A 27,583-nucleotide genomic window follows, 5' to 3' on the forward strand; every position below is an offset into this window, starting at 1 on the left:
ATTGTCATTTTAAGAAGTATCCCTTTGATCAATTAACATAAATTCATTAAGCATCCACTATGTACTAATATACCTATTCTCTTCCAGTCCCCCCTTGTTGAACTCTAAGTGACTGCCTACCTTATCTACTTCTAGTCCTGGCTGAGTGTCAGAGGCACAGAGAGAAGGAAGGGTAGCCTTGCATATCTCCTTACAATCCTCTAGCACATTTCTTGGTCAGTAGTATTTGGACTTTTGCTATGTTGTTTCTAACTGGAATGCCCCTTCCTCAATTTTCCATTTATCCTGTATATAACTAGTTTTCTCTCTATTTCTTTGTTGTTTCCCCATTAGATCATAAGTCCCTTGAGGGCAGGAATTGTCTTTTGCTTCTTTTTGAATCTCCAGTACTTAGCATAATGCCAGGTACCTAGAAGGTACTTAATAAAAGCTTATTGATTGATCAGGACGCTTCCTGATTATTCTCTGCATGCACAAATTTTTTCCTTCATTATCCCCATTTTTCTTACCTCCACTTTCTGGCTCCCAATCTCCTATTTTTTATGGCTCCATATCCCAGTTCCTTTCCTTCCCCTAAAATCTCCAAATTTCTCTCCTACCCATCTCATTCCTTCCCTTTCCCTTGTGTTCCCAACTCTGGTTCCACAGCTCATTATCCCTTGGCTGGCTACCTCCCACTATGTTATTTCTCTCCCTCATGGTTAACTCCTGCTCTTTCTTGCTTACCTTCTACCTCTATGACCTTTTCCTTCCAGTTCTGTCTCTAGCTCCTTCCTAAGATCCTCTGGACTTCCCCAACACTTGGTCTACCTCCCCTTTCCCACCTTTCCTTATGACCACAGGATCAAGTGATCAGAGGCTCAGGTAACGGCACTGTCTGTTAGGTTACCCATCTGTTAGGTTACAGATCTTCTTTCCTGCAGGCCTGGGTGGTGTTGATAGCTGGAGTCCATGGCTACTATGTCCTGCCCCCATTCGGCTCCCCCTAGGAAAAGGAGCTGCCCAGCACTTACCTCCTAATATCTTAGCACTCACCTTGAAACATGGCTCTGAGCCTCTGGTCCTTGCTGTTCCTGTTGCTGCTGCTGCTGCTTCCCAAAGCAGGTGAGGGAGGGGCTAAAGGATAGGATGGAAAAGTGGATGGGGAAAGTCTATGGGGAGGGACTATTGCTGGAACATAATACACGTTTGTCTAATTGAATTAGAGGGTTGAAGGTGAAAGGGGAGAGGAACAGATAGACCAGGGCTAAGGGAAAGAGGATCCAATAGATGGGAGAATATAAAGGATCAGAAGTCCAGCCAGCCCTGATAATGGGCCAATGATGGACTATAACTTCCCTTCCTTCCCCCCTTCTTACCTTTTTGAGTGGAGAGAATAGGAGCTGGACCCAAGCTTGGGCTCCAGTTATTTCTGCCACAGCCACCTCTGACTTCTTCCTCCACAGTGACCTTGGCCCCTGTGGAGTTCCAGGACCCAGATCCTGTAATCTCTCTCCTGGGGTCATTTTTAGGGACCCTGGATCTGGTCCCACCAAACTTCTTCAGCCGTTCACAGTTCTCTGCCTTCCTAGACAACATTTCTTCTACTCTGGAAGGCTTAGAGCCTAGAGATATGGCAGGAGAGGAACCTCCAACCCTAAGACCTCCTGCCCTTCGGCTTCATGATTTTCTGGTGACCTTGCGGGGAAGCAGGGACTGGGAACCCCTGATCAAACTACTAGGAGATACATTGGCCCTGCTAGGACATGAGCAGACACCTCGAGACTTTCTGACACATCAGGCAGGCACCCTAAGCGGGCTGGCAGAGGTGCTACTGAATGTCCTGCTTCCTGAGGAGTCCACCATGCCTCCCAGGCCCCCCTGTAGTAGAGATGGACCCCCTGACTGTGATCTAGCCGCTGATTGGTTACCTTCACTTCTGCTGCTGCTGGAGGGCACTCGTTGGCAGGCATTGTTGCAGATGGTAGCTGTGGCTGACACCAATTTCACAGACCCTGGGTGGAGGGATCCACCATCCCGCCTTTTGCAGGGCCTCCTAGACCTGATACCACCACCTGAAGGACCAGGTTCCAAAGGGCCCCTTTGGGTGGGCCTGCTGCGTACAGTGGGGGCTCCCCTCTATGCTGCCTTTCAGGGGGGGCTGTTGCGTGCCACTCATTCCTTGAAGGATGAAGTTTTTGCCATGCTAGGGCAGCCAGAACTTGATGCCAGCGGGCAGTGCATGGGAGGTAAGTGATGCCTATGGGTTACGGAAATGGCAAGAGTAGGAAGAGAGGGGTTTGGGTTATGGCGGGGTCACCTCCTTTTCTTTCTCCATCCTAGGTAACCTGAGACAGCTACTCCTATGGTAAGTAACTGGAGCCCAGATCTGAGAGATTGAGCCATGCTAGTGGAGGGAGACGAAGCTGTGGGAGTCAGGCTTTGAGGGTTATAGCATAGAGGGGTAGTGCAGCAATGGAACTGACTAAAGAAGGGAGAAAGGCTGAGCTAGATCTCCCCCTCCTCTCCTCCCCATCAAAGGCTTGATGACATCACTCATTGCTATGGGTGGTCTTTGACTAATCTAAAGCCTGGCCTAGGTGGGCAGAAAGGATGCAGAGAGGGTTGTGCCTCAATTTTCTTCAGATTGTGGTAGGATTTTTTTTTTTAGTGCTATACTCTGCCCCACCTGCTGACCTCCCCCCATGGACCATTTTCAACAATACCTAGACTCCCAGAGGACCTAGCCTGTGGCAAAGTCCATTTTTACCTCCCTTATTGCATGACTCCGATGCCTGGGTTAGAAGAACCCTGTGAGTAAGAGGCTCTGAACAGATCGATCCTCTCTTACATCCTCCTTCTATACTCAGGGGTATACTACACAACATATCCTGGGATGCCCAGGCACTGGGATTCCTATCTGGGATGCCACCCCCAGCCCCTGCTCTCCTTCACTGCTTGAGCACTGGGGTACCACTGCCCAGGGTATCCCAACATTCAACCCAAAGCAATTCTCGAGAACCTCGGGACTTCTCCATGGACACGATCTGCTACAATGAATCAGATTCTGACTTACCCTTCAGCATCTCCAATTTCTCCATCCATCTATACTGTCAACATGCCAAACCCTCCACTCCCAGGCCACCTTCCAGTATGGCTGTGACCTGTGAGACAGCTGCGTGGTATGTGACCTCTCTAGAGGTGAGCGCCCAGTTTTGGTTGCAGGCATGCCATGATCAATACCCGGAACAGTTCCTGGAGGTCATCTGCAGTAATTTCTCCCTGTTGTCACTGCCCAGACCCAACAGACGTCTGGTGAGGCGGCTCTGTGCCAGCCTCCTCCCCCCACCCACCAATTGCCCAGAAGGCCTGCCTCCCATTCCCCTCACCCCAGAACTCTTCTGGGGTTGTTTCCTGGAGAATCAGACCTTGTGGGTGGAGCGGATGTGTGTGGAGGAGGGCCTAGAGGCAGTGCCCCCACCGAACCAGGCATGGGTGCATCATGTGTGCCAGGGTCCCACCCCTGATGCAAGTGCCTCCCCACCCTGTCGTGTTGGGCCCTGTGGGGAGCGTTGTCCATATGGAGGAAGTTTTCTGGAGATGGTATGTGTCAATGATACCCTTTATGACTCGTTGGTACCCTTCTGGCCCTGGCTGGAGGGACAGTGTAGAGTTAGCCGTGGGGGTAATGATACCTGCTTCCTGGAGGGACTACTTGGTCCTCTGTTGCCCCCATTGCCACCTCTAGGGCCCTCTCCCCTCTGCCTAGCTCCAGGTCCCTTCCTGCTTGGTATGCTGTCCCAGCTGCCTCGATGTCAGGCTGCAGTGCCTGCCCTTTCCCATCCTACCCGCCTACACTATTTCCTTCGCCTCCTGGCCTTCCTCCTGGGCCCAGGGGCTGGGGGTATAGAGGCCCAGAGGCTGCTGGGCCAGGCTCTGCTACTCTCCAGTCTTCCTGACAACTGCTCCTTCTGGGACTCCTTTAACCCTTGGGGCCGGAGTAGTATGCTACGGTCAGTGGGTGAATACCTGAAGCAGGAGCAGAGACTGACCCCACCTGGTCCTGGCCCCCCTGATAGCCCCATCCAGGATCTTGGCAAGAGGGAGCTACTGGCTTGCTACAGTGTGAGTGCCCTGCCTTGTTAGAAGAGTTGGGAACATGTTGGGGAACAGAAAGAGATTTCTTTTTGCCATTGCTATTCCCCCCACCTTGTATTTCTTTCCTCTCCTCTCCTCTCCTCTCCTCTCCTCTCCTCTCCTCTCCTCTCCTCTCCTCTCCTTTCCTCTTCTCTTCCTTTCTTTTCTCTTCTCTTCCTTTCTTTTCTTTTCTCTTCACTTCCCTTCTTTTCCTTTCTTTCCTTTCCTTTTTTTAATAGGGGAGGGTGAGGGTGGAGAGATGGGTTTTATCGTTAGGGTTGAAGATGAAGGAAATTGGGGACTAAAAAGGTCTGTGGAGACAGAGTAATGTTTGAAGTGAAAATATCTAAAAGATTTGATGATTTCTGAACTTTAAACCAAGAAGACCTGAGTTCTAGTCCTACCCCTGATACATATTAACTATGGCAAGACATTTAAGCATTCTAGGCAATTCTCATTCTCTCACTGTCACAACATTCACTCTTTTAGTGTTCTAGGTAATCCTGTAAGACTATAATTTACAGTGAAGGAGCTGCATACCTCCACTAGTAAAGAGAATTCCCTAACTTGGAAGTTCCTTATTTCAATGAAATCATAGATTCATTTATTCTCCTAAATGGTTTCTGAACTTCTAAGAATTATGAAATGATACTTTAAATGCCTAGGTGGTGAAGTGGATAGAGATCCAGGCTGGATTCAGGAAGACTCATTTCCCTGAGTATAGAGTCTGGTCTGAGACACTTCATACCTGTGTGATCCTGGGCTCTCAATCCTGTTTGCCTGTGTTTCCTCCTCTATAAAATGAGTTGGAGAGAGAAATGACAAACCACTCTGTATCTTTACAAAAAAAACCCAAATGAGGTCATGAAGAATCAGACATGACTGAAAACAAGTGAATAACACTTCAAATGTCATTTTCTCCAATGAAACTTTTCTTATCACCAAGCCAGAAGTGAAAAATCTGATCTGTAAACTTTCTCAGTACTTTATTTGTGCCTTTCTTATGTACTTATCTCATACTATTTTGTGTAATAACTATTTATATACATGTCTTATCTCTCTTAACTAGACTGTAAGCTCCTGAGGACAGGAACTATATCTTATTTATCACATCACTTACAGCCTTTATTGCCAAGTTTTTCACATCCTGGCATTTTATAGGTCATTATATGAATGAATGAATGAACCCAATTTTAAGACAAAATGGCTAGAATCAGCCAAGAGTTTGTTCTAGGTCTAACTTTGTCAATAATTATCTTTTTTACCTTGGGCAAGCAACTTCATAGGCCTCAGTTTTTCTCATCTATAAAATGAGGGCATTATACTGGATGAACTAAAAAATCCCCTCCATTTCAAAATTTTGTGATTTACATTAGTCTTCTTTGAACCCCAGGTGATGGCAAATGGAGGTGGCTTGGTTGGCAGTAATCAATTCAGTTACAAATATCTATTACATCTAGCCAGCACTATGTTCATTGATGAGAGGGATTCAGAAATAAACACTGGCCCTCCTCATAAAGAGCTTACCATATAATAAGGGGTACTTGAGAAGATATCACATACCCACAAACAATTATAAATAACAACATGAAGCAGTAGGGCATGAAGACCAGTTCCAAAGTAGGTTGGGGAATACGTGAGACTGGTTTGTGAGGAGGGTTACATCTATGATGTATTTTCTTTCTCAACGGCAGCCTTTACTATGGGAATTGCTCCAGAGGGAGAAGAGCACTTCGGTCCTACAGATCCTTATTCAGGTAATGGTCCAGGATAGACAGAGCAGGGGTGGGAGGCTGTGACCCATAAGACTTGAATTTCACAAGTCAGTGGACTGTCAGGTCTCTGCCAAGGATTTGGGAGTATGCTAACCACATTGTGACCATTCACTTTTCTTACCTCTTCCCTTTGCCATCCTCCAGGAGTACCTGCGCATGCCCCCAGAGAATCTCCAGCAGCTAGTGTTATCAGCAGAGAGTGAGGCAGCCCAAGGTTTCTTGGCACTCATCCATCATTCATGGGCCCAATTGAAGGTGAGAAGCCAAAGGGATCACATTGGTACAGACTGGGACATATGGGGGAACCTGGAGAAGAGAGGCAAGGGATGCTTGGGTTAGGGATCCATGAACAGAGAGATGCATGGATGACTTGGGAGGGGCTTAATCAGTGGAGGGGAGTGTTATTGAATAGAACTTGGAAAGGATGAGAACACTGATCATTCATTATTGTGCTTCTGTCAGGTGCCCCCATCAGAGGAGCGAGCCCTGGGCCGACTGACTGCTCTCTTGCTCCAGCAATTCCCTCAACTCACACCTCAGCTCTTTATTGATCTGTCACCACTCATCCCCTTCCTGGCTGTCAATGATCTGCTTCGATTCCCACCCTCCCTGTTGGCCAATGATAGCGTGTGAGATACTTGCCTTTGCCTTGACCTGTCCTCTTCACTGGCCCTTCTTCTCTCCCAACTTCCACCCTTGCCCTGAACTCATACCAATTCCACTAGGCCCTCACTCCATCTTCTTCCCTTATTCTTTTCCTTCTCCCTCTCCTTCTCATCATGGCCTTAACCATTTCCCTACTTTCCCCTCACCAATTCTGGGACCTCAGGCTACCATTTGTTCTTGGGTTCACAGATTTAGAGCTGAAAGAGATCTTAGAGGCCATTGAGTTCAACCCTTTCATTTTACAAATGAGTAACTGAGAGAGGTTTAGTAATTTGCCCATGGTTACACAGGTAGTGAGTAACAGAACCAAAATTTGAATCCAGGTCCTCTGACTCCTAATCCAGCATACTTTTCACTATACTACAATGGCCAAGTGTGCCAACATGTCCGAATGCCAAGAAACTTTGGGTTGTCTCACTCATTGAGTACTAACATCAAAACTGGGATGATATTCATCTTCCTCCCCAAGGCTGGCTGCCATCCGTGATCGTAGTCCAGCCATGAGACCTGAACAGAAGGAAGCCCTGGCACAGCTGCTACTGGCACCTGAGCTGTTTGGGGAAGTGCCTGCCTGGTCTCAGGAGCTACTGTGGGCTGTATTACCCTTGCTACCCCACCTCCCTTTGGAGCACTTCCTGCAACTTAGTCCTCACCAGGTACTGACAGCTCTTCCTATGGATGTAAAAAGGCTTCTCTCCTTGACCTTGGTCCTTGACCTTGGCTGATCCCTCCTGTCCCTGACCCGCCCCTGTGGAATGAGAGGGGAACTAGTGATTAGGATTAGTTAGGTCTGTTGCTCTCTCTTTCCTTTCTTCCTCCCTCCCCAAGGGTCATGATCTTTAGGTTGAAAGAGGGCTTTCTAGCAACATGTTAGAAGACTGATCCACTTGACCAAATAATGACTAAAACTTCTAGATCCAGGCTCTGGAGGACAGCTGGCCAGCAGCAGGACTGGGACCAGGACAGGCCCGGCATGTACTACGTAGCTTGGTGAATCAGAGTGTCCCAGATGGTGAAGAACAGGTTCTAAGGTGAGGCCCATTTAGGTAGAGCTAGAAATGGATTGTACCAACTGGAATTTCAAATTTGTAAAATATTTCTGGAAAATAATCTGGTAAAACAATAAAAGGAACACAAATAATCAAACCCTTTAATCCAATAATTCAGTTGTTAGGCATATTCTCTTAAAATGTCATCTAAAAACAAATAGAAAGAATTGTTTGTTCAGATTTCCAGAGTACTATTATGTATCTCACACACACACACACACACACACACACACACACACACACAGACACACACACACACACACACACAGACACACACACACCCCAAGCCCCAAACTGAAAGCAATCTTACAACCATAGGGGAATGATTTGATAAAATTTGGTAGGTAAGATGATGGACTATCATAATTCATTAAGATTAATAGGTATAAGGAATAAAAATAATAATAAAAGTGAAGAAAAAGCAGACTTAGAAGAAGAGATACTACTCTAATTATGATCATAAGAGGAAAAGTAGAGAATGAATGAAGAAAGAATTGTTATGGGGATTTAGAGGGAGGTAATGAAAAGATATGATATTTTAGGTATTGAAATTAAATAAAATGTAAATAGATACTAAACAAGTTTAGTTGTTTGTACTGATGCTTAATGTTAAGTTTCTAATAAAACATTTAATTTACATAAAAGGAAAAATAGGAGTAGTCATTGGCAAAGCCAGGGAGTGGAACAAGAAAGGACTAAAATGAAATTATAGGAATCTGAAGAGGAAGAAAAAAGGAAGAACATAGAACCCTTAAGGACTCTAAAGCTTAAGTGATTCCCATGCAGGGCCAGACTTGGTACCACAAAGTACCTGCATGTTCTATTTCTGTCCCTATCCTGCTAACATAATGCTATGCTTACTATCTATAAGTTTCATTTTTTCATGCCCATGTTAGTACCCACACAGAAACTGGCTTTATGATTTCTCAGGCTGGGGTCCCTTGCTTGCTTTCTAAGTACTGAGGAACTTCAGAGTCTTGTGCCCTTGAGTGACCCCATGGGATCAGTAGAGCGAGGACTGCTAGAATGTGTGGCCAATGGAACCCTCAGCCCTGAAGGACGGGTGAGCCCCTTGACAAAAGATCTTTAACTCTAGGTCTCCCTTGATAAGCTCCTGTAGATAATTTTTGCTTGTCTGGCCAACTAGGTCTTTGTAGAATGTTGCAAGTTCCCCTTCATCCTTTCCTGCCCCCATGGTTATGGTGACCTCTGCTACTATCTCTTCCTACCTTTGAATTCCCCCTGGTTTCTGATGCTTCCACCACTGCTGCATATTTCATCCCACCTTGGTCCACACCATTCCTGTCCCTCCTCCAACTTCTCCTTAATTCCCCCACATTTTGGTCTCAGGCCAGGACCTAAAAACTCTGAATGGTGAAGTTGAGAGGCTGGTATCCTGGTCTCCATCTCCCATCTCCTCCTTAGAGTCCTTATGTTTTTCAGGTGGCACATGAGCTCCTGCGGGTGCTTCGTTCAACTGGGGGGGCAGAGTTGAGTCCCCAGGAACTTCAGGCATGGGCCCCCCTCTTCTCCCAACTTGGACTTGACTTCCTTGAGGAGTTGTCAGAGTCTCAACTTAGAACCATTCTCCCTGCCTTGCATAGAACTGAGCTCACTCTTGGCCAGGTAAGGACATCATTGCTCCTCTAAGAAGCTTTCTTTGCTCCTGTTGCCCATAGAAATCTTCTTCCTATTGGGATCACATTTTACTCAGTTATCTGAGTAGGCTGTGAGTCAGCTGACAAAGATAATGAACACTAGTAGGGGGAGTCAGGGAGCAGGACCAAGAGGTTTTTATGTGACATAGACCAGTTTGGTGAAATCTATGGATTCCACAGAATAATGTTTTGTTTTGTTTTGGTTTTTAAACCCTTATCTTCTGCCTTAGAATTTATACTAAGTATTGGTTCCAAGGCTGAAGAGCAGTAAGGGCTAATCAGTGGGGGTTAAGTGACTTACTCAGAGTCCCACAGCTAAGAAGTGTCTGAGGTCAAATTTGAACCCAGAACCGCCCATCTCCAGGGCTGGCTCTCAGAATAATTTTTTTTAAATACATAGGATTGGGGGAAGCTGAGTAGCTCAGTGGATTGGGAGCCAGGCCTAGAGATGGGAGGTCCTGGGTTCAACTCTGCCCTCAGACACTTCTTAGCTGTGTGACTCTGGGCAAGTCATTTAACTCTTATTGCCTATCCCTTACTACTCTTCTGCCTTGGAACCAATAAACAGTATCAACTCTAAGCTAAAAGGTCAAGGTTTTATTAAATAAAAAAAGCCATAGGATTCCAAAGGAACCCAATTATACTGAAATATATTATCAAACTATTTTTAAAAAACATACAATTTAACATACATCAAGTTAAGAGCCCCTGCTTTGAGACTGGATCTGAGTTGGTTCACCATTCCTATTCTTCTTTCTTGCTTTAGGCTACCCTGTTGCTTGAACGCCTCCTCCCACGAGAAGATGTAAGTGGCAGATCCTCTAACCAAATGTATCCCTGGCATATATCACTGACCCTCTCCTCCACTGCCATCCCCACCACTCACAGCCCCTCAGTCTCTCCTCTTCTTCAGGCCTCCTGTACTTGTTTCTCCTCAGCTATCAGTGGAGGAATTCTGTGCTCTCCAGCCTTTGCTGCCAGGCCTCAATCCACAGTCCCTCAGAGTCATCCCCACAGAAGTCCTGGCTGGAGCCTGTCCCTGCTTGTCAGCCACACTCTCTAGGCTTTCATCAGCTCAGAAAGCAGCTTTGTTGCAGGCTTTTCTGGTATGGAAGTGGATGGAGGGAGGGAAGAGTGGGGATAAATAATACTAATGATTGAGAGGGTAGCAAATGGGTCTGGCTCAGTCTTCTGCTCTTCTTATGAACATGGTATCTCAAAATGATGGAGACACAAAAACAGTGCCAGTAATTTTCCTTCAGGTGAAAGATAGAGGTCAAACCATGGGACCAATTGGTGTAGATCCAACTGTGTGCCCTGCTGACCAGGTATGTATGAAGAGTCCTCATTCCACTCCAGCTTCACAATTCCTGGGGCATTTTCATTTGTCTACTGCTGACTTAGGACATTTTCCCTACTTCCAATGGTTTCTAAGCAGTCAGACCTGTTTTACTCATGGCCCCAACTTGCAATAGATTTTATTCATCTCTTGGGAGGGGTTCCAGGATCCTGGAACTGGTCCAGGTTCAAGAAATGTGGTCCAGGTGTGTCTCATGAGCTGTCTGAGAACCTGGTTATGTAGAAGCTTAAGGATGCCAAAGGTCTTTCTTATGGGCTACAGAATGAAGTGGAATGCCTCAACAATGACAAATCCTGAAATGGTAGGGAAAATTTTCTATCCCCACCCCTGCCCAAATGGACCCTACTGTGGCTCCTTGTTGTCTCCCATTCCCCTCAACTGCCATGGTTCCTTTTTTTTTCTAAGGGCTAAACCTTGCCTCTCTCAATTCTACCCCAACTTCACCAGCCAGGCTCTCTTATCTGGCCAGAGTGTTTACTTCCTTTGCTGCCCCTAAAGCTGCTACAATTGGACACCCCAGTTCTTCTGGCTAATCTCAGTCCCTATCGGGAGCTCCTCTGGTCTGAACAGCAGGTAATACTCCCTGCTTAGCACTTTCCCATTTCCTCAGCTTTAACTCTCTCAGTTCAACACCCCATCTAATTTTCTACCTATCATCCTTCCTCTGCTGACTCTCCAGTCTGCCTCCTCTTCATTTCTTTATTTCCCTTTACCTGAGAATAAAGCATGTGAGAAGAGGTTGAAACTTTGGGATGGTGGGAGCTGGCCATGGTTCTGGCTCTTAGGGAGATGGATGAAATGGACTCAGGCTAACTTGAGTCCTTGATCAGTGTTCTAATAAACAGGGGTCCTTCTTGTTTCACTTCCTTTGCAGGCCCAGTTTCTCTGGAAGAAGATGCCAATGACCACTGACCTTACCCTAAGACACCTTCAGTGAGTGCCATGTCAGAAGCAGGAAATTTCTCTTCTGTTCCCTCTGCACCTATTGAGGGCAGCCTTTTTCCTTTTGTTCTCCTGGTACAATGAATTACATTCTCACCCTGGTCCCTGAAATACTGAAGAGACATTTGTGTAGGCTTGGGAATCTCTCATGCCTTGTCTAGTCAAGGTGTTTCTAGGGCGTGTAGCCATCATCCAAGACTGATAGATGACTTCCCCCTACAATCATACACACACATAATTTTGACAGCAATATAGGTGTTAAGTTGGAGAGTGGAGCTATTGTCTGGCTTAACTGCTTCTCCCAAGTGTTTTTTCCCCCTCAGGCATCTGGGCACCTTGGCAGGAGGCATGACCTGTGAATGGCTGCAGCAGTTTAGCTGGAGGTCAGATTTCCTTAAAGTGGTGGTCATGCTCTACCAGCTGCCCAATGGGGTCCGAGGAAGCCTGGTGAGTGAATTTACCACATACATTATTGGGGAAAGCATGATACCCACCACTGAGGGGAGGAGAGGGTAGCATTGGTATCAGATATCCAATTTGGGCTCCTGAAGACACTTCCTTATCATTTCTCACAGAGGGCCTGTATTTGGGAGGAACTACAGAGGAAGATGGAAATGTCTGAGCTGGAGCTGGGAGGCCTGGGACCAGACTTAAATGGTCTAGAGCAGGAGCTACTCTTCCAATTACCGTAGGTACTGGGATCCAAGGTCATAAGGTAAGGGTTAGAGTTTAAAATTCCAGAAGGTCCCATGTGGGGAAGATGTCAATTTTGCCCTTAGAAGAACCTGTCAAAAGTGGTTATTTCCTGCCTTGGATCATACTGCTTTTCATAGTATTTAATAAATGCTTGCTGGACAGCATTAATAATTAATAACTAGTTATTAATTATTGTAAATACATAAATAATTAATAATAATAAGCATTCATAAATGCTGGGTTGGATAGATTAGAGTAGGTTACTCAGATTGTTTCTGAACCAGTAGTTAAAGATTCCAGTTAAAACTGCTACTTCTGAGGGCAGTTAGGTGACTCAGTGGATAGAGAGCCAACCTAGGGATCAGATTGACATCAGATATTTCTTAGCTTTGTGACTTGTTAGCAAGTCACTTAACCCAAATTACCTAGGCCCTGCTAATCTTCTGCCCTGGAACCTATACTTAGTATTGATTCTAAGACAGAAGGTAAGAGTTTTAAAAAAAAAGAATGGAAGAAGTCAAAAGACCTGGTTCCTACCCTTGCTTCTTTCCTTTGTGGTATGATTTTAGACAACCTCTCTGAGTTCAATTCTATAATTAGTAAAATAGGACTATTGATTTTTGCCTTGCTTACCTTACAGTATTGTTGTGAGGGTCAAATTAGATAACTGACATGGAAGTACCTTGAAAATTACAAAGTGCCATAATAGGTTCCATTATTGACCCTTCCTATTTGGTACATTTTATTATATCAGAGTCTTTTGGGTCCAGCATAAGGGAGATTGAACTGGAGGTATGTCTTGAAGCCATTACCTTTTTCTGGAGGACCTGAAACCATCCCATCTCCTTTCTGTTCACCCTTCTTGGGGAATGAAGTCAGGGATATTTAATTTCATTTCTGGCTTAGGAATAGTGATAAGGGTTCTGTTTGGTATCATATTGTGGCTATGGATTATCTGGTTTTGCTTCCTATTTAGGGACAGTTTATTCTGTCTTGGGACCATAGAGTCACCTAGTGTCACTTTCTGATTAGACTTGGTTACTGGGGTCCCTCTGTCATTTAAATCTTGTAGAATCCAGCTGATTGACAGGCTGTCCAATGATTCTATTCTCTTGATGCTGGAACTAATAAGAGGTGATCCTGAGCTGTTCCTGGTGCTGCCTCCAATCCGACGAGAAGCCCTGGCAGAGAGGGCACTCCGAAGCCTGGTAAGGGACTTCTTTTCCTAGACCTCAAAAGGCTTTGCCCCCTTGAACTGCTGAGTTTTCCTTGTGCTTTAGGATCTCAGATCCCTTAGACATTAGACTCTTTCCTAGGACCTCTCTAGATTATTTCATAGATTTACTTACAAATCCTGAATCTCACTTGCCCCAAGATTCCTTCCAGAGTATAACTTTTGTCCTCCCACTCTCCCAGGTCTAAGCCTTTCTTAGTTGGGATCATTGTTTAAGATATCTTGAAGACCAGAGTAGAATGGAGGAGAATCACAGAATCACAGAATTAGGGAAGGTCAAAGATTTTGGTACATTGGTCAATAATTAGGGTGCTCTGAGACAGAGGCCAAAATACCCTAGGTCTGCTGCTTCCCTCAGGCTCCACAGGACATCTCACTCTCAGGGGAGGTGCTGGAGGCCTTAGGACCCCTGGTTGGATCCCTGGGGACAGAGAGTGCACGCCGAATCCTCCCACAGACTCTACTGGCCCACCTTAGTCGACTGCAGAACTTCTGCCTGGGAGAACTATTTGCCACAGAGTTGGGATGCTTGCTGTTGCATGAATCTGCATTTGGGTATGCACCTTTAGGAGTTCAGAATTCCATTTCCCTGCTCAGAATCCTTGAATCCTAAATCTACTAAACTTCTAAGCCCTCACTTAAAATATTCCTTCTCATTCCCAAGTCTTCTCCAGGTCGCCTTCTCTCAGGTTCCTGGTTTTTCTCTCGACCTAAATCCCCTCTTCTGCCCTTTCTTTGGTCAGCCTTGCCCTAGCCCAGTGCCTCCCTCCAGGGTGCTTGGCACTGACCTCACTACAAATCCCCCAGGCGGCCAGAACTTTGGAGCCGAGATGAAGTGGAGCAGGCTGGACGCCTGGTGTTGACCTTATCTTCTCAGGCCATTCTCTTACTGCCCAGGGTGAGGTGGGGGTGGGGTGGGATGACAGGTGGGGAGGGCAGGATATTCCTTCCAACAAAAAGAAGGTGATTAACACAAACTTAGTGGGATATGAAGAATCAGAGAAAGTAGGGGGGGAAAGGAGGGAGACATTAGGCATACATAAGGAGGGTCCTAGAGGGGCCAAAAGCTTTAGGGGTTAGAACTGAGACAGCTGGCTTTGGCTGCCCCCATGTTTTCCAATCTCTGTGACCAGGAGGCCTTGGGGCTTGAGACCCTGGAGCAACTTCTGGAGAGGCAGCAGAGCTGGGAGCAGAGCAAGACTGGGCAACTGTGTGGGGGTCCAGTTCTAGGCCCCAGAAAAGCAGCATTGGTGACTGGGGCTGTCCAGGCAGAAGATGAAAATGAACCAGGTGAGAGTTTCCTAACTTTTCAGACTTCTAATGTGATAAAATAAAAATAATGCACAGAGAGTAGAGAGAAATTCTAGTTCTAACCACTAACATGCTATATGACTTTGAACAAGTAATTTCATCTTCTGGAGACTCAGACTTTACTTTTAACTAGGTAAAAATCCTCTCTAGCTCTTAACATCCTGTGATTCTATAACTTTACATAACCTTTCTGCTGCTCCCTGGACTTTCTTTTAGCTCAACCTTCTGCTTCATCTCCCCTCTTCCCAATGCTTTCGACCATACCTTCTCTCTCTTGTGCCTTACTGCATCATTGTCTCTGATCCAGATAGGGCCACAGTCAAAATGGCAGACTCATCTCATCATGCCTTCATAAAAAATGAAGGAATGATTACTTTCAGAGGAACCTTATTGGGACCAGGCTTTTAATTCTGCATTGCTTCTCTCAGACCCTTTCTTGTCCCTCAGATCCTGTGCCCACCTGCGCAGATATCCGGGGAACATTTCCAGCAGCTTGGTCAGCAGCACAGATCACAGAAATGGGACTCTCTGACTTCAAGGACTGCCTTGGGTTGTTTGCAAAAGACCCTAGTCTTAAGCCTGCAGAATTACAAGCAGCCATGAGCAAGGCAAAAGAGGTCAAGCAGAGGGATGGGGATATGTAGAGGTCAATGGGGGTGATCAGTATAGGAATGTGAATGTAAATACATAGACATTTGAGAATAAGGAGGGAAAAGGGGATGGAAACAGGGAAAGGGGGATCAGAAAGAACCCCTTCTTGAGCGAATAGACAAAAGAAAGTTTGCTATGCTCCCGAAGAGGGTGCCTGAGTTTCAGACTCCCTTCTTCCTAGTTGTGGGGTCCCCCTCAGAGACTTCATCCTCAGCAAATCCTCCAGCTGGGTCGGCTGTTAATAGGGCTAGGAGAACATGAGCTTCAGGAATTGATTCTGGTTGACTGGGCAGTGCTGGGAGCCCTGGGACAGTTGGAAGGCTGGAGCAAAATTCAGGTGACTACTTCCCTGGGACCCAGTGGTTTCAGAAACTTTGGTGTCTTCAAGCCCCTAGATCTTTTCTTTGGGACTTCTTTTTCCCAACCACCCTACACAATCTCTCTCTCTTTTTTTAAACCCTTGTACTTCGGTGTATTGTCTCATAGGTGGAAGATTGGTAAGGGTGGGCAATGGGGGTCTACACAATCTCTTATGAATTTTCCCATGCTCTCTATAACCCCATGATGCCATGTTCTCTATGCTATAGGGTCACCTTCAAATGCTTCTTATACTCTTTTTAACTTTTCATATGTCCCCAGACCACAACTCTAGAGAGACTTATCCTTTCCTATAAGCCCCATGCCCTCAATGGCTATTCAGAGATTCATGACTGAAAGGGATCTCCCTCATATGGCATCTAACTAGCTTCTTAAAACTGGATAATTCTTAAGGATCTATTCAGTACTAAACTTCTATGAAAATGACACATTTCCCTCTATTATTTTCCCATGGATCCCATGCCCTGTACCCTCTAGCGCCAAGTTATGGTCTCCAGTTTCTTACATCAGAGTGGCCGACATGTGAAGAATCTGGATTTTATCCACCTGACTGCCCTTGGCCATGCAATCTGTGGCCTTCGGCCAGATGAGATACAGCAGATCAGCAGTCGGGAATTCAGGTCCTTTGTGGTGTGGACAATGGGAGCAAGGGAGGGTTCATTGCTGAAAGTCATTAAAAAGGAGTCCCTAGGAGGGTGTGAGCAAAGAAAGATAGGTTTCATTTGCCAAAGTTCCTCCTCTGTGCCTATGACCATGCCCTTGGTTTCAACTGTCCACAGCAAGGCTGTTCTCTTCCTGGGCTCTCTGCCTCTCCAGTGCTCTGAGGAACAGCTAGAGGCCCTCGCTCACCTACTTGTGCTGCCTGGGGGCTTTGGACTAGTCAGTGATTGGGGGCCAGAGATCTTTACTGAGGTTGGCTCCATAGCAGGTAGGAAGATAGCCAGGAAGGAGATAGGGGAGGGCTGAAAGCAATGGACAAAAGGGGTCTGGCTTGAATAGTGGGGCAGGGTGAAAAAATTGGGGATGACATGGGGGAATTTGTGAATAGATGATTAATGGGTATAGTTCACAGTAGGACCTAAGTGCCTCATTCCAATTGGCTCTCTAGCCGGGCTCCCGGACTTGGTGCTTTCAGCACTGCTTCGGGGACAGATCAGGGGCCTCACTCCACTAGCCATTGCTGTCATGCCACCACCCAAGTTTGCTGTGAGTACCAACAGTGGGGTTGGAAAGGGAGAAATAGGGCCTGAAGTTGGTATAGAGAGAGTTGGGATTGGGAGAGAATGATGTGGATTCACTAAACACCTCTAGGTGGTATTCAGCCCTGTCCAGCTTTCTGGCTTCACCAGTGCTCAGGCTCTGGCTATCACACCTGAGCAAATGGCCTTCCTGAGCCCTGAGCAGCGCCAAGCAGTTATCTGGGCTCAGCATGAGGGAAAGGAGAGCCTAGAGCAGCTGGGTGAGTGACCAGTTTCACAATTTGATTTCCCCATTCCCACAGCCTGTTCTTGACTCCCAGGATCTAATCCCTATTGTCCTGTGATATATAGTTCTTTGTCCCTCATGCTTACTAGGTTAGGCAGTACCTGAAGTAAAGGGGTTCTTAGACAGAGGAGCTGGATTCCAAGTGGATCCCTTAGAAATAGAAATCAATCCTTTTTCTTTCTATCCCTTTGCAGGGCGTAACACAGCTTGGGGCCTCCAGGAACAGACAGTTTCCTTCTGGACCTCAACATTGATTATCTTTCTACTTAGCTGCTTACCCTGAAGCTGAGGGTCTAGGTAGCCAAGAAGGGAGACTGATGGGACAAGGGCCTATGGTCACATTTAGTAAAGTATAAATGGAAGTATTCCTATTGTTCTTTGTATTTGTAATATATATTAAGGGCTATATAAGGAAACTACTACTATTTCCCATCTACTTGGGGCTTAGCATGGTCTGGCCCCCCAAGATCTTTTGTCTACCCCTACCCACCTACTACCTCTTTCAGACCTTTCCCCTCTTTTTTTCTGGGATTGGTTCCTGTCACTCTATATAGCGCCAGAAATTACAGACAACTAGAGCATAGCAACTGGGTTTTACTTGGTCAAGGGTCAGATTCAGAGTTGGCAAGAGAGGGTATTGGCTGAGCAATTGGCTGAGAGCTTGGGAAGGTCTATGGGTAGTTGGAAAGCTAATTCTTGGTGTTGACAAGAGGTGCAGGCACACGGATATCCTGTCCTCGTTCTAGCCGCCGCTCACAGTCAATCAGGTAGTTGACCCCATCAATGACAAGCTGTACCAGCTCCACCTAGAAGAAATTGACTGCTTTTGACTCTCCTAACATGCACTCTGGGAAAAGACTCAGATTTTGTCTTCCCCACTTCTGGAGCTTCTTTTCTGCTCTTCATATCCCTCCTACCAACCATACCATGATATTTCAATCCCAATGACTTCCCCTACTCCGAATTTCATGTCAGACTTTCACCTTCCTCTTGGATTTTATTTGATCTTTTCTTTCAGTCCCTTCTAGGATCCTACCACTCTTTTTTTTTTTTAAACCCTTACCTTCTTTCTTAGAATCAAGTAGTAAGGACTAGGCAATTGGGGTTAAGTGACTTGACCAGGATCACACAGCTAAGAGGTATCTTGGGCTAGATTTGAACCCAGGCCTTCCCATCTTTAGGCCTGGCTCTCTGCCCACTGAGCTGCCTAGGTGCCTTAGTCCCACCACTCTCTTATTTTTAAAAAACCCTTACCTTCTATCTTAAAATCAATACTGTGTATTGGTCCCAAGGCAGAAGAGTTGTAAAGGTTAAGTAATGGGGGCTAAGTGACTTGCCCAGGGTCACACAGCTAGAAAGTGTCTAAGGCCAGATTCAAACTCAGGACCTCCTATTTCTAGGTCTGGCTTTCAATTCACTGAACCACCTAACTGCCCTCTGGTCTCCTGACCCTCAGTAATCAAATCTCTTCCTTCTGATTCTTACCTCTGATTTGCCTAGTCGATCCAAGTTGGAAATGTCAAAAGTGCTTCCTGTGGCAGCTGTGTCCACTCCACCAGTTCCACGTTTTTGTAGCCTTAGATTCTCCAGGATCTTGGGGAATCGGCTATCCTAGAGGGGAAACAGCATAGGAGACAGAATGAGGAAAGAGGTAGACAGGCCACCCAGGGCCTTAGGCTGAGTTCTGTTAAAACTCTTCCTTTTACTCAGAATTCTTCAATTATCCCCTCACTTTTCCTTTGGCACCAACATGGGCCTACCCCAACAACATTTTACTCTTTCCCTCCCTCAACTTTTTCACCTTGCTTAACAGGGGCAATTTGACATGCACGCCTGCACGAAGTCCAGTTCCCAAATTAGAAGGACAAGTCAGGATGTAACCCAAACGCTCATTCCACATGAACTCCCAGCCACGCTCCTGGATTAGACGTTCCACCTGAAATACATAGAACCCCTTAGCTAAAATCATGAGCACATGGATCCTCTTTTAGGGAGAATGACAGGGTTTCAAGAATCCCTAATTAGAATTGGAGAAATGGGAACCCTTTCTCTAGTTAGAACCTTGAAGATAAAGGTACCTCAGGGATTACAACCTAGGATGGGAAGGCCTCTCAGTTAGTGTAAAAATTAGAACTATTTCCTTCAGTTTAAAACAGAAAGGCAGGGTTCCTAACCCACTGACATGAAGATTACAAGAAGAACTAGAGGTACAGAAAAACTCCCTATGTCTAATGGTAGAGGAATGTGAATGAGTTAGAGCAGTTGAAAAACTCTTCTAGTTAGAACAAAGAAAATTGGTTTTCCCTTTGCCTTGGGAAAGTTCCCTGATACTTGCTAGAAGTTGTGTAAATTGCTAGCTAGAAACTGTAACATGGGAAATCCCTTCTCTCTTCTCTTGAAACTCTTAGCTAGAATTGGATATATGAAAACATGCACCTAGAAGATGGAATAGTGGAGGATCCCTAAGTGAGAAGAACTTAGCATGAGAATTCAGTTCCAAATAAAAATGGTGGCTTCTTCCTTTCTTGAACTTCAAAGACTTTCCCACATCCTTAAGAATAATCTCAATTAGACAGCTGGAAACTCAGCCATCCTACTCATTGGCTAAAGCCATAGATATGGAGCCATGATAAAAATAACAGGGTCTAAAAGCTAGTTTACCATGTGGTAGAACTGAGAATATGGAATATTTTCTACTATAATAATGAACACATTCATGCCCTTTCCCTAAATAGAACCATGGGTTTTCCTTGGGGTGAAACTCTTATTCTACCCATTCTCATCATTCCCTTCCCCCATGGCTTTATATTCTAATTTGGATCTTTCACTCCATGCTACCACTGATCTCCCAAGTCTTCACATACCTCCCTTCATATCTTTATCTTCTGTTTCCCATATGCCCTCCCACCCAATTCCTCTTCCCACTCCACTCCAACCTCCTTGAGCCCTCGGCAGAATCTCTCGAACACTCTTTTCATGTTGCCACCCTTTTCCATTGAGATGACCCGTGTGTGATCCTCCTCATTCACCCAGATCAAGAAACTTTTTTCATTGTTGTGCCTGATGAAGTAGAAATATGGGATTAGGTGGCAGGAAAAGGATGAGAACTGAGGAAGGAGTCATAGTAAAACATAAGAATAGAGGGCAGGGGATTGAAGAAGCTAAGGGGCACGTTCCATACCAGATTCCTCGTGCATCTGGCCAGTCTCGAGCCATTCCTGCTGCTGTCAACAAGGGAGATACTGGCTTGTCAAATAGGAAGTGGTCCTGGGGGGAGTTAAGCATGGTATAAACATCTTTGCAGGTCCTCCATCACTTTAGCTTCTGGGCCTCTCCCAGCTCTATTTCATTCATCTAGTATATTACATTCTGCCTCTCTCAAATTTTGTTTCTCATCCCACCCACTACCAGGACTTTTCTACTAGGCCCCTCACATCAATTAGCTGCTGTTGCTCAGCTTCAGTCATCTCACTGAGCCGGTAATATCTTCCAGCCAGGTCACCCTGCAGACCACTCAGTGCTTCCACTACAACTCGTTCCACCTCTCGTCGCTCAGCCCTTGTACAAGCGGGAGGTAGACTGAGTCCCCTGATGCTTCGGCCAGTCCGGACTCTTGAGGACAATACGTACCTCTCATCAAAGTGGCCAGCCCGAATCTAGAGAATTTGGAAAAATTAATTAAGGACACAGAAGCATGTGGAACTAGGAGGTTTTAGGGGGAGGAGAGAAAGTCTAGGGATTAGGGGCATCCTAGCTGTTCTGTCCTGCATATACATAAGGAAGTAAAAGATATATAAGATATTCCATGTCATTAACCCAAATATGCAAATCCCTTCAAAATACTCCTCTATGAGGCATTGTTACTCTGCCACAGGAACTATCTTGCTCTTTCTGCACTTTGTTTCCTTTAAAATGCTTCCCCCTCCCCACATCAAGATAAAGATTTCAGAGTCTAAATTCTCATATGAAGTCATACAGGTCAAGAAATCAGGAAATCCAAGGAAATGGAATACCAAAAATCCAAAGGGATCATGAGACAGGAATGGGCACAATTTAAGTGTCTTGGAATCTATTTAGGTATTCAATGTTTACCTTGCTGGCATCCAAGTCTGTGGTATGCTTCATTGTTCGGGGATTATAGCCATTATGTCTTTCTTGAATCACAGGGTCGAAAAGCTCAGCAAATACCTGTGGGGAAATTATTGGGGGGGGGGGTAGGGTGACCAATGGAGAAAAGCAAATTTTCCTATTCTTTCCTCCAATAACTCAATCATAGATTGATTTATTGAGACAGAAAACTTTAGAAGAGGGGAATACGGGGTCAGAGAGGAAGGTTTGGGGTCAATGGAAAGAAGGAGTGAGGATATTGTGAGGAAGGAGGGGAGATTACTGGGAAAGAGGAATGAGGGTCAGTGGGAGGGGCTCAGGGTCCACCCACCTCATAGGTCTCTTCATCTCCAGCTACCATACCCACAGTCTTGATGAAAGGGTGACCAGGATTGTCCACACCAGTCTGGATACACTGGTCTAGTGTCCATCCTGTGGGCGTGGTCTTGTCGCAGAGCCGTGCATAGACAGCTGGAGTCAGGTGACTAGCCATGCAGTTGTTATGTTTTCGAAGGTCAGGGTACTCTGCGCTGAGAAGGGGTACAGGAGTGACCATAGGGGAGACAGGTGGCAGGAATAAAATATAACCTTATGGGGATTTGCCCAGAAGCTTAAGATCCTGTATGTGACACACATCCTGTGTGTGTGAACATGTGGAGTGTGGAGAAGAGAGGCATTAGAGAGAGACAGGTGTTCAGATAACTATGTCAGTCATCCCTTAGGCAGAGACAGCTCAGTTACCCTAAACCTACTCAGTGCCATCTTCCCAGGAATACAATAATAAGGCTCATGGAAGAAGAGAGAATCTGAATGAGATGGCAGAGGATGGTTGGCAAAAGGATTATAAATGGCAGGGATAGATCAGACAGCTTCCAACCTGCCTGAGCAGATCGAGAGTGACTAGAACTCTCAGTGCCAGTACGGGGCATTGGGGGCGGGGCATTTGGTAACAGGTCTCCTGGAATGTGCCCCATGTCCCCAACTAGCATTCCTAGTCCTCTCTTCAATGACAGCCTCTGAGCTCTAATGTTAAGGTTAATATAGTCCCTATTTGAACCCTGGTTCCCAATTTCCATCCTCATCTTCCCATCACCACCCTGGGCATCCCATTCCTCAGGCGCTAATACCTGGGTGGGTACAGCCTTCTTCGCTCGCCAGCGGCTCGTAGTGGGTCAGGGCGGAGCAGGAACCCAGCAGCCAGAGACCCTGCGCCAGCCACAGCAAGAAGCCCGAGTCCCGGGCGAGCAGAGAGTAATCGGGAGAAGGAACTAGCCATGGCGTGGGGGCCGGGAACTCGATCTGGGAGTTAGAGCTGGAGCAGGGGCCCAAGACGAACGGGAGGCCGAAAGCTAGATCTGGAGCTGGAAGGGGGCCGGAGCTGGGCCAGAACCGATGCTGGAGCAGAAAGCGAAGTGGTTGGAGACCGGGTAGAAACTGGAGCCAGAGCAGGGGCTGGCACCAGAGCTGCGTGGAGAAACGCAGTGAGCTAGGGGGTATGCGGGACTGAAAGGCGGGGTGGGGGGAGAAGAGGCTGGAGCCGCAGTCCCTAGGGGAGGGTTTCACGGAGGCCCCGCCTTCTACCCTACCCCCACTGTATTGTGGTGGTGGAGGGGGTGGGTATTGTGTCATCCAGGAGCAGGCAATTGAAAAGAAAGAAGGAGGGGCGCCTCAGTCTAAGGAACGCCCACAGCAATCCTGGGGCTCTCCTCTACCCAATTTCAGCACCAAACAGCGGACAGCGCTCATGGGAGGTGCGGCACCCGGATACCTGCCAGCCCCTGGAACGCCCAGTTTAATTTGTAACCGGAGAAGCCTAAGACGTGGGTGTGAAAGGGTGACATTGCCTGACACCCCGGACTTTTTCTCTTTACTGAGCCTGCCTACCACCATTTCCTCTTTCGGAGAGGTGGCGACCTAGAAACCAAAAGAAAAGGGGGAACCCACCCAGACACCAGGGAGAAGCAGAGGGTTAGAGACCGAGGTCGACATAGACTCATGCAAACAGTCACATAGACACGCAGAGAGACAGAAAGAGGCAAACGGAGACTGGGTGAGGCATCCACTTGTTCAAGGTGACCCTTTCCTTAGAAACAGGAAGAAGATTCAGGTGTCTGGTTACCAGCCCTTTCACAATTTCACAGATTGCCTTTCACAAGTTTAGGGGAAATTCAGAAGGGTCTTTCTTCACTCCATGAAAAGGGGATTCAGTTCCCACCCCCACTTTTAGACTGTACAGCCAGACACCTGTCCCATGGTCCAAAGCTGATGCCCTAGACTCCCAGAATCCCCTGGTCCCCACTCTTCAGCCCATCTTTCCCTCCACCCTACTCCCTCCCATTTTTCCTTTTCTCAACCCTGGACCTGATCGGTTGTCTGAAGTAACAGGCTTCTGGTCAGCTTCTCAGACTTCGTGGAGAGTGGAAGTTGATTTGCAAGGAAATTCTCTTCCTCTTCCGTCTCTTCCTTCTCCCCAGTCTCTGGGCTGGAGGGGAGTGAATGAAGGGTGGAGTAAAGAATAGGGGTGTGGTTAGAAGATTGGGAATATGGGGATCGGCCTAGCTGGCACAGAGCTCTTGGCACTTCAACTCAACATAATCGTTTCCTTTCTTGGATCTCTAATGCTAGTTAATCCAGATTTTAAAATCTACTCAAACAGGAGGTCATGGGCCATCAGGGGATGGGGTCCCTCCTTCAATGTAACATCATCTAACACCCTCCCTCCCTTTTCTCCTCCCTCTTCCCTTGAGTGACAGAGAATGAATAGCTGGCTTGGCCCCAATAGTTATAGGTGTGGCCCCAGGTGTGTCTTTACTTCTAAACCTAGCCTGTTGTGTCAGGAAAGAGGGAGAGAAACTAAAAGGGAAGAGCAGAGAGAAAGGGAAGGGTGGGGCAGATTGGCTGGAGAAGCAGTCAGTGATTTCTTTTCCTTACCAGACATACTACAACTTCATGGCTTTATGGAAATCTTTGAAGAGAATGAATTGAGAAAGAGGTGTTCTCACTCCATAATACTTTTCTTTCCTGGCACTAAGATCCTGTGACCTTCATTCTCCTTAGGATCCTATTGTCTTCCTCTTTGGTGCTGGGCTTTCTCTCATGAAGAGATACCTTCTGAAGCTTCCAGAGAAACACTGGTCTCCAGGTCCAGTTATTTTAACAATTCTTCAGGAGTTGGAGTAATTGCTAAAATGTGGATGAACTTACTCTTCTGTAAATGATGGATATTGCTTGTGCTTGTAGGATTATAATTCAGATAAAGGGGCAAAGGGTATCAGGTTGGCAAGAGAGTTTTACATCAGAGAATGGGTAGTCATGAGAATTAGGGGGTGAAAATAGTTTGGAAGGGAGTACTAGATATGTGGGAGGGTGGAGGCTTGCCTGGAGAGCAGAGATATTACCCAGATTTAGAGGGTAGTTACTCAAATGAGGATAATTGTCCCAGTTGGGGAATGCATAGTTATGAGGATATAATTATCTGGATGAGGGAACAATATGAAGTCAGAGAGGTATTTATATGAATGAAGAGATTGTAGGGAAAGTTCCTAGAATGCCCATAGAGTCAGACCTTGGAGTTTTCTCCATCTTTATTTAGGCCTTTAGGTCAACATAGTGTGGAGTCTGGTAAAAATGGTGTAATAAAGTATCAGAGATTCAACAGTTTCTGATCAATTCCCCAGGAGTTGTAGAAGAAAGGATGGGAAACTATGAATGAATGCTGCCCTGGTTTGGGGCCTTTCAATAGAGAATGAGAGAGAAGAGATCAGGATGAGTAAAGTAAGGAGAAAATTGGAGTTTTTCTTCTCTAAAAACCTGACCAGCCCTTTCCACCTTTCTGATCTTCAACCTGCATTAACTACCTCCGTAAAGCGTCTCTGACTCACAAGCCTATGTATATATGCAGTCCAAGTCTCTCCCCAGAATTCCAGTCCTAAATCACCAATTGCTTACCAGACATTTCCATCTGTTTGCCCCATACTCATATCAAAGTCAATGTATCCAAAGCTAAAATCATTATCTTTTCATCCCTCTTCTAAATTTTTCTTTTTTTGTTAAGGGACTCATCATCTTTTTAGTCACCCAATTTCATAATCTTGGAGTCACCCTCTACTTGTTGCTCTTTCTCACTCTAAATTTTGAATTAGCCATTAAGTCTTGTGAAATTTACCTCTAGGACACCTCTTGCTTGCATCCAGGGGTATTGTGAAGGCTCAAGTGAAATAATAGATGTAAAGCATTTTGCAAGCCTTGAAGTACTATATCTATAATAATTACTATTATTATTAACCTATGGTCACCACACCTCTAGTGTAAGATGACTTCACTCTTGCTAAAAACAAATAATGTTTACAGAGAAATGCAGATGTATGTTGATAAATATTTGAAAACTGGGCTGGAAGAGGACCAAGAATAATGTATTCATTCACACTTTTAAGTTTTATCTGCATTATAAACACTTTTTGAAGTCTAGACAATCAACAAAACAATAAATTAAGCCTTGATTTCTAGAGATTGAAGGATTTCTGAGAGACAAATATTCATGCTCAAATTTTAATAATGAGCTGACTTGTCTCTATACCCTTCTTTCTACTGACAAGGTCACTCTAGTTCAGGTTCTTCTCACTTTTCATCTCGACTGTTCCAAAAGGTTGCTAATTGGTCTCTCAACCTCAAGTCTTTCTTCAAACCAATCTATCTTCTATATAACTTTCAAAATGATTTTCTTAAAGCAAAGACCTGACCATGATCCTCCCCTGATTAATAAACTCCAGTGGCTCCTTATTATCTCTACGACCAAACTGAACTCTTCTGGGTTAAAGCCTTCACAACCTAGTACTTTTCTAGCCTTATATATTACTCTCCTTCACTCTTTCTTCATTCTAGTCAAAATGGACTTCTTGGGGCAGCTGGGTAGCTCAGTGGATTGAGAGCCAAGCCTAGAGGTGGGAGGTCCTAGGTTCAAATCTGACCTCAGACACTTCCCAGCTGTGTGACCCTGGGTAAGTCACTTAACTCCCATTGCCTACCCTTACCATTCTTCTGCCTTAGAGTCAAAACACAGTATTGAATCCAAAACAGAAGGTGAGGGTTTAAAAAAAATAAAAAAAAATGGACTTCTTGCTGTTCAACCCATATAAAAACATTCTATTTCCTATCTTCAGGCCTTTGCAACTACTGTCATTCATGCCTAGAGTGCACTCCTTCTTTATCTGTTCTTCTTGAAATCCCTAGTTTTCTTTCAAAGCTCAGTTCAGTTTGTTACCTTCTCCATCCTGAAAAAAACAACAACAAACCTTGAATTTATTTTGTTTATGCTTATGTATTTTTTGCCTGCCACAAAGGAAATCTTTCCTTCAAAGAACTGTTTCATTTGGGTCTTTGTATTCCCTGGGATTAGCATAGTGCTTGGTATGTAGTAGGCATGTAATAAGTGCACGTTGATCACATCTGCTTCTATCTTTTTAGACTTTTGTTTTATCTCTGTCTTTGCTTTATTTTGGTACTCTCCAATAGCTATATTCTCTAGGTCTCTGCCTCTCTCTGCCTCTTTCCCATGACTCTATAAACATTTTCAGTTGTCATTAATTCTGTATCCATGTGTGCAATGTCCAGTACTTCAAACTTAGCTTAACAGTTACAAAACAGTGGAAGATGTGGCCTTTGCCCTTTGGGGGATCCATAGTATATTTGAATTTTTTTTCTTTCCGATCTCTTTAAGTGTCCATCTGCCAGCCATTTTTAAAATTTGTCTCTCTTTCTTTGTCTTGAATCCCAGGGTTAAGAGTTATAGGATGTGTGGGGGGGTGCAAAGCCAGGGATTTAAGAATCTTAGTAGTAGTAGCTATGACCAGGACAAGGAGAACGCTAGACTGCACTTCCCAAAATTCTAACACCAGAGGGCGCACACCCGTCTAGAGCACCGGCCAACGCAGCCTGACGCTCGATCCGGAGCGCGCCCGCCTCTGATTGGCGGCGCGGGGGAGGGGAAGTCGCGTATTGATTGGGTCCCTGTCAGGTGCCCGCTGCCGGCAGGTTCGGCTGCGCCGGCGGAGAGAGGCGGGTGAGTGAAGGCCCCGGCAATGGGGGAGTGGCTGGGGGCCGGGGTCGGGGGCGGTGTCTGAGGGGGTCGTAAGCCCGGGGCTGTCTAAGCTGGGGGG

General features: G+C 45.9%; 2 protein-coding genes across 2 annotated transcripts; one reads left to right on the forward strand and one right to left on the reverse strand.

Annotated features, from left to right (window-relative positions):
- Nucleotides 1–1,043: 1,043 nt before the first annotated feature.
- On the forward strand, nt 1,044–17,604 carry STRC (stereocilin). The gene is made up of 29 exons (XM_044660014.1): nt 1,044–1,104; nt 1,446–2,228; nt 2,323–2,347; nt 2,850–4,104; nt 5,811–5,873; nt 6,036–6,146; nt 6,354–6,520; nt 7,027–7,213; nt 7,473–7,588; nt 8,537–8,669; nt 9,050–9,232; nt 10,031–10,069; nt 10,203–10,370; nt 10,527–10,592; nt 11,072–11,197; nt 11,499–11,557; nt 11,890–12,013; nt 12,142–12,254; nt 13,335–13,470; nt 13,855–14,051; nt 14,304–14,394; nt 14,630–14,786; nt 15,255–15,424; nt 15,640–15,795; nt 16,314–16,456; nt 16,616–16,764; nt 16,945–17,042; nt 17,148–17,295; nt 17,516–17,604. Exons 1-29 carry the CDS (start codon nt 1,044–1,046, stop codon nt 17,602–17,604), a joined length of 5,313 nt encoding a protein of 1,770 aa, XP_044515949.1.
- Nucleotides 17,605–17,909: 305 nt separating this feature from the next.
- LOC123235941 (creatine kinase U-type, mitochondrial) lies at nt 17,910–22,745 on the reverse strand. Its single transcript, XM_044662182.1, has 9 exons — nt 22,556–22,745; nt 21,760–21,958; nt 21,414–21,509; nt 20,756–20,977; nt 20,503–20,588; nt 20,258–20,381; nt 19,123–19,257; nt 18,807–18,932; nt 17,910–18,127 (listed from the first exon to the last, which is right to left on the reverse strand). Exons 1-9 carry the CDS (start codon nt 22,702–22,704, stop codon nt 18,011–18,013), a joined length of 1,254 nt encoding a protein of 417 aa, XP_044518117.1. The 5' UTR covers nt 22,705–22,745; the 3' UTR covers nt 17,910–18,010.
- Nucleotides 22,746–27,583: the final 4,838 nt, after the last annotated feature.

Source organism: Gracilinanus agilis, chromosome 2 (assembly GCF_016433145.1).
Source record: "Gracilinanus agilis isolate LMUSP501 chromosome 2, AgileGrace, whole genome shotgun sequence".
NCBI lineage: Eukaryota > Metazoa > Chordata > Mammalia > Didelphimorphia > Didelphidae > Gracilinanus > Gracilinanus agilis.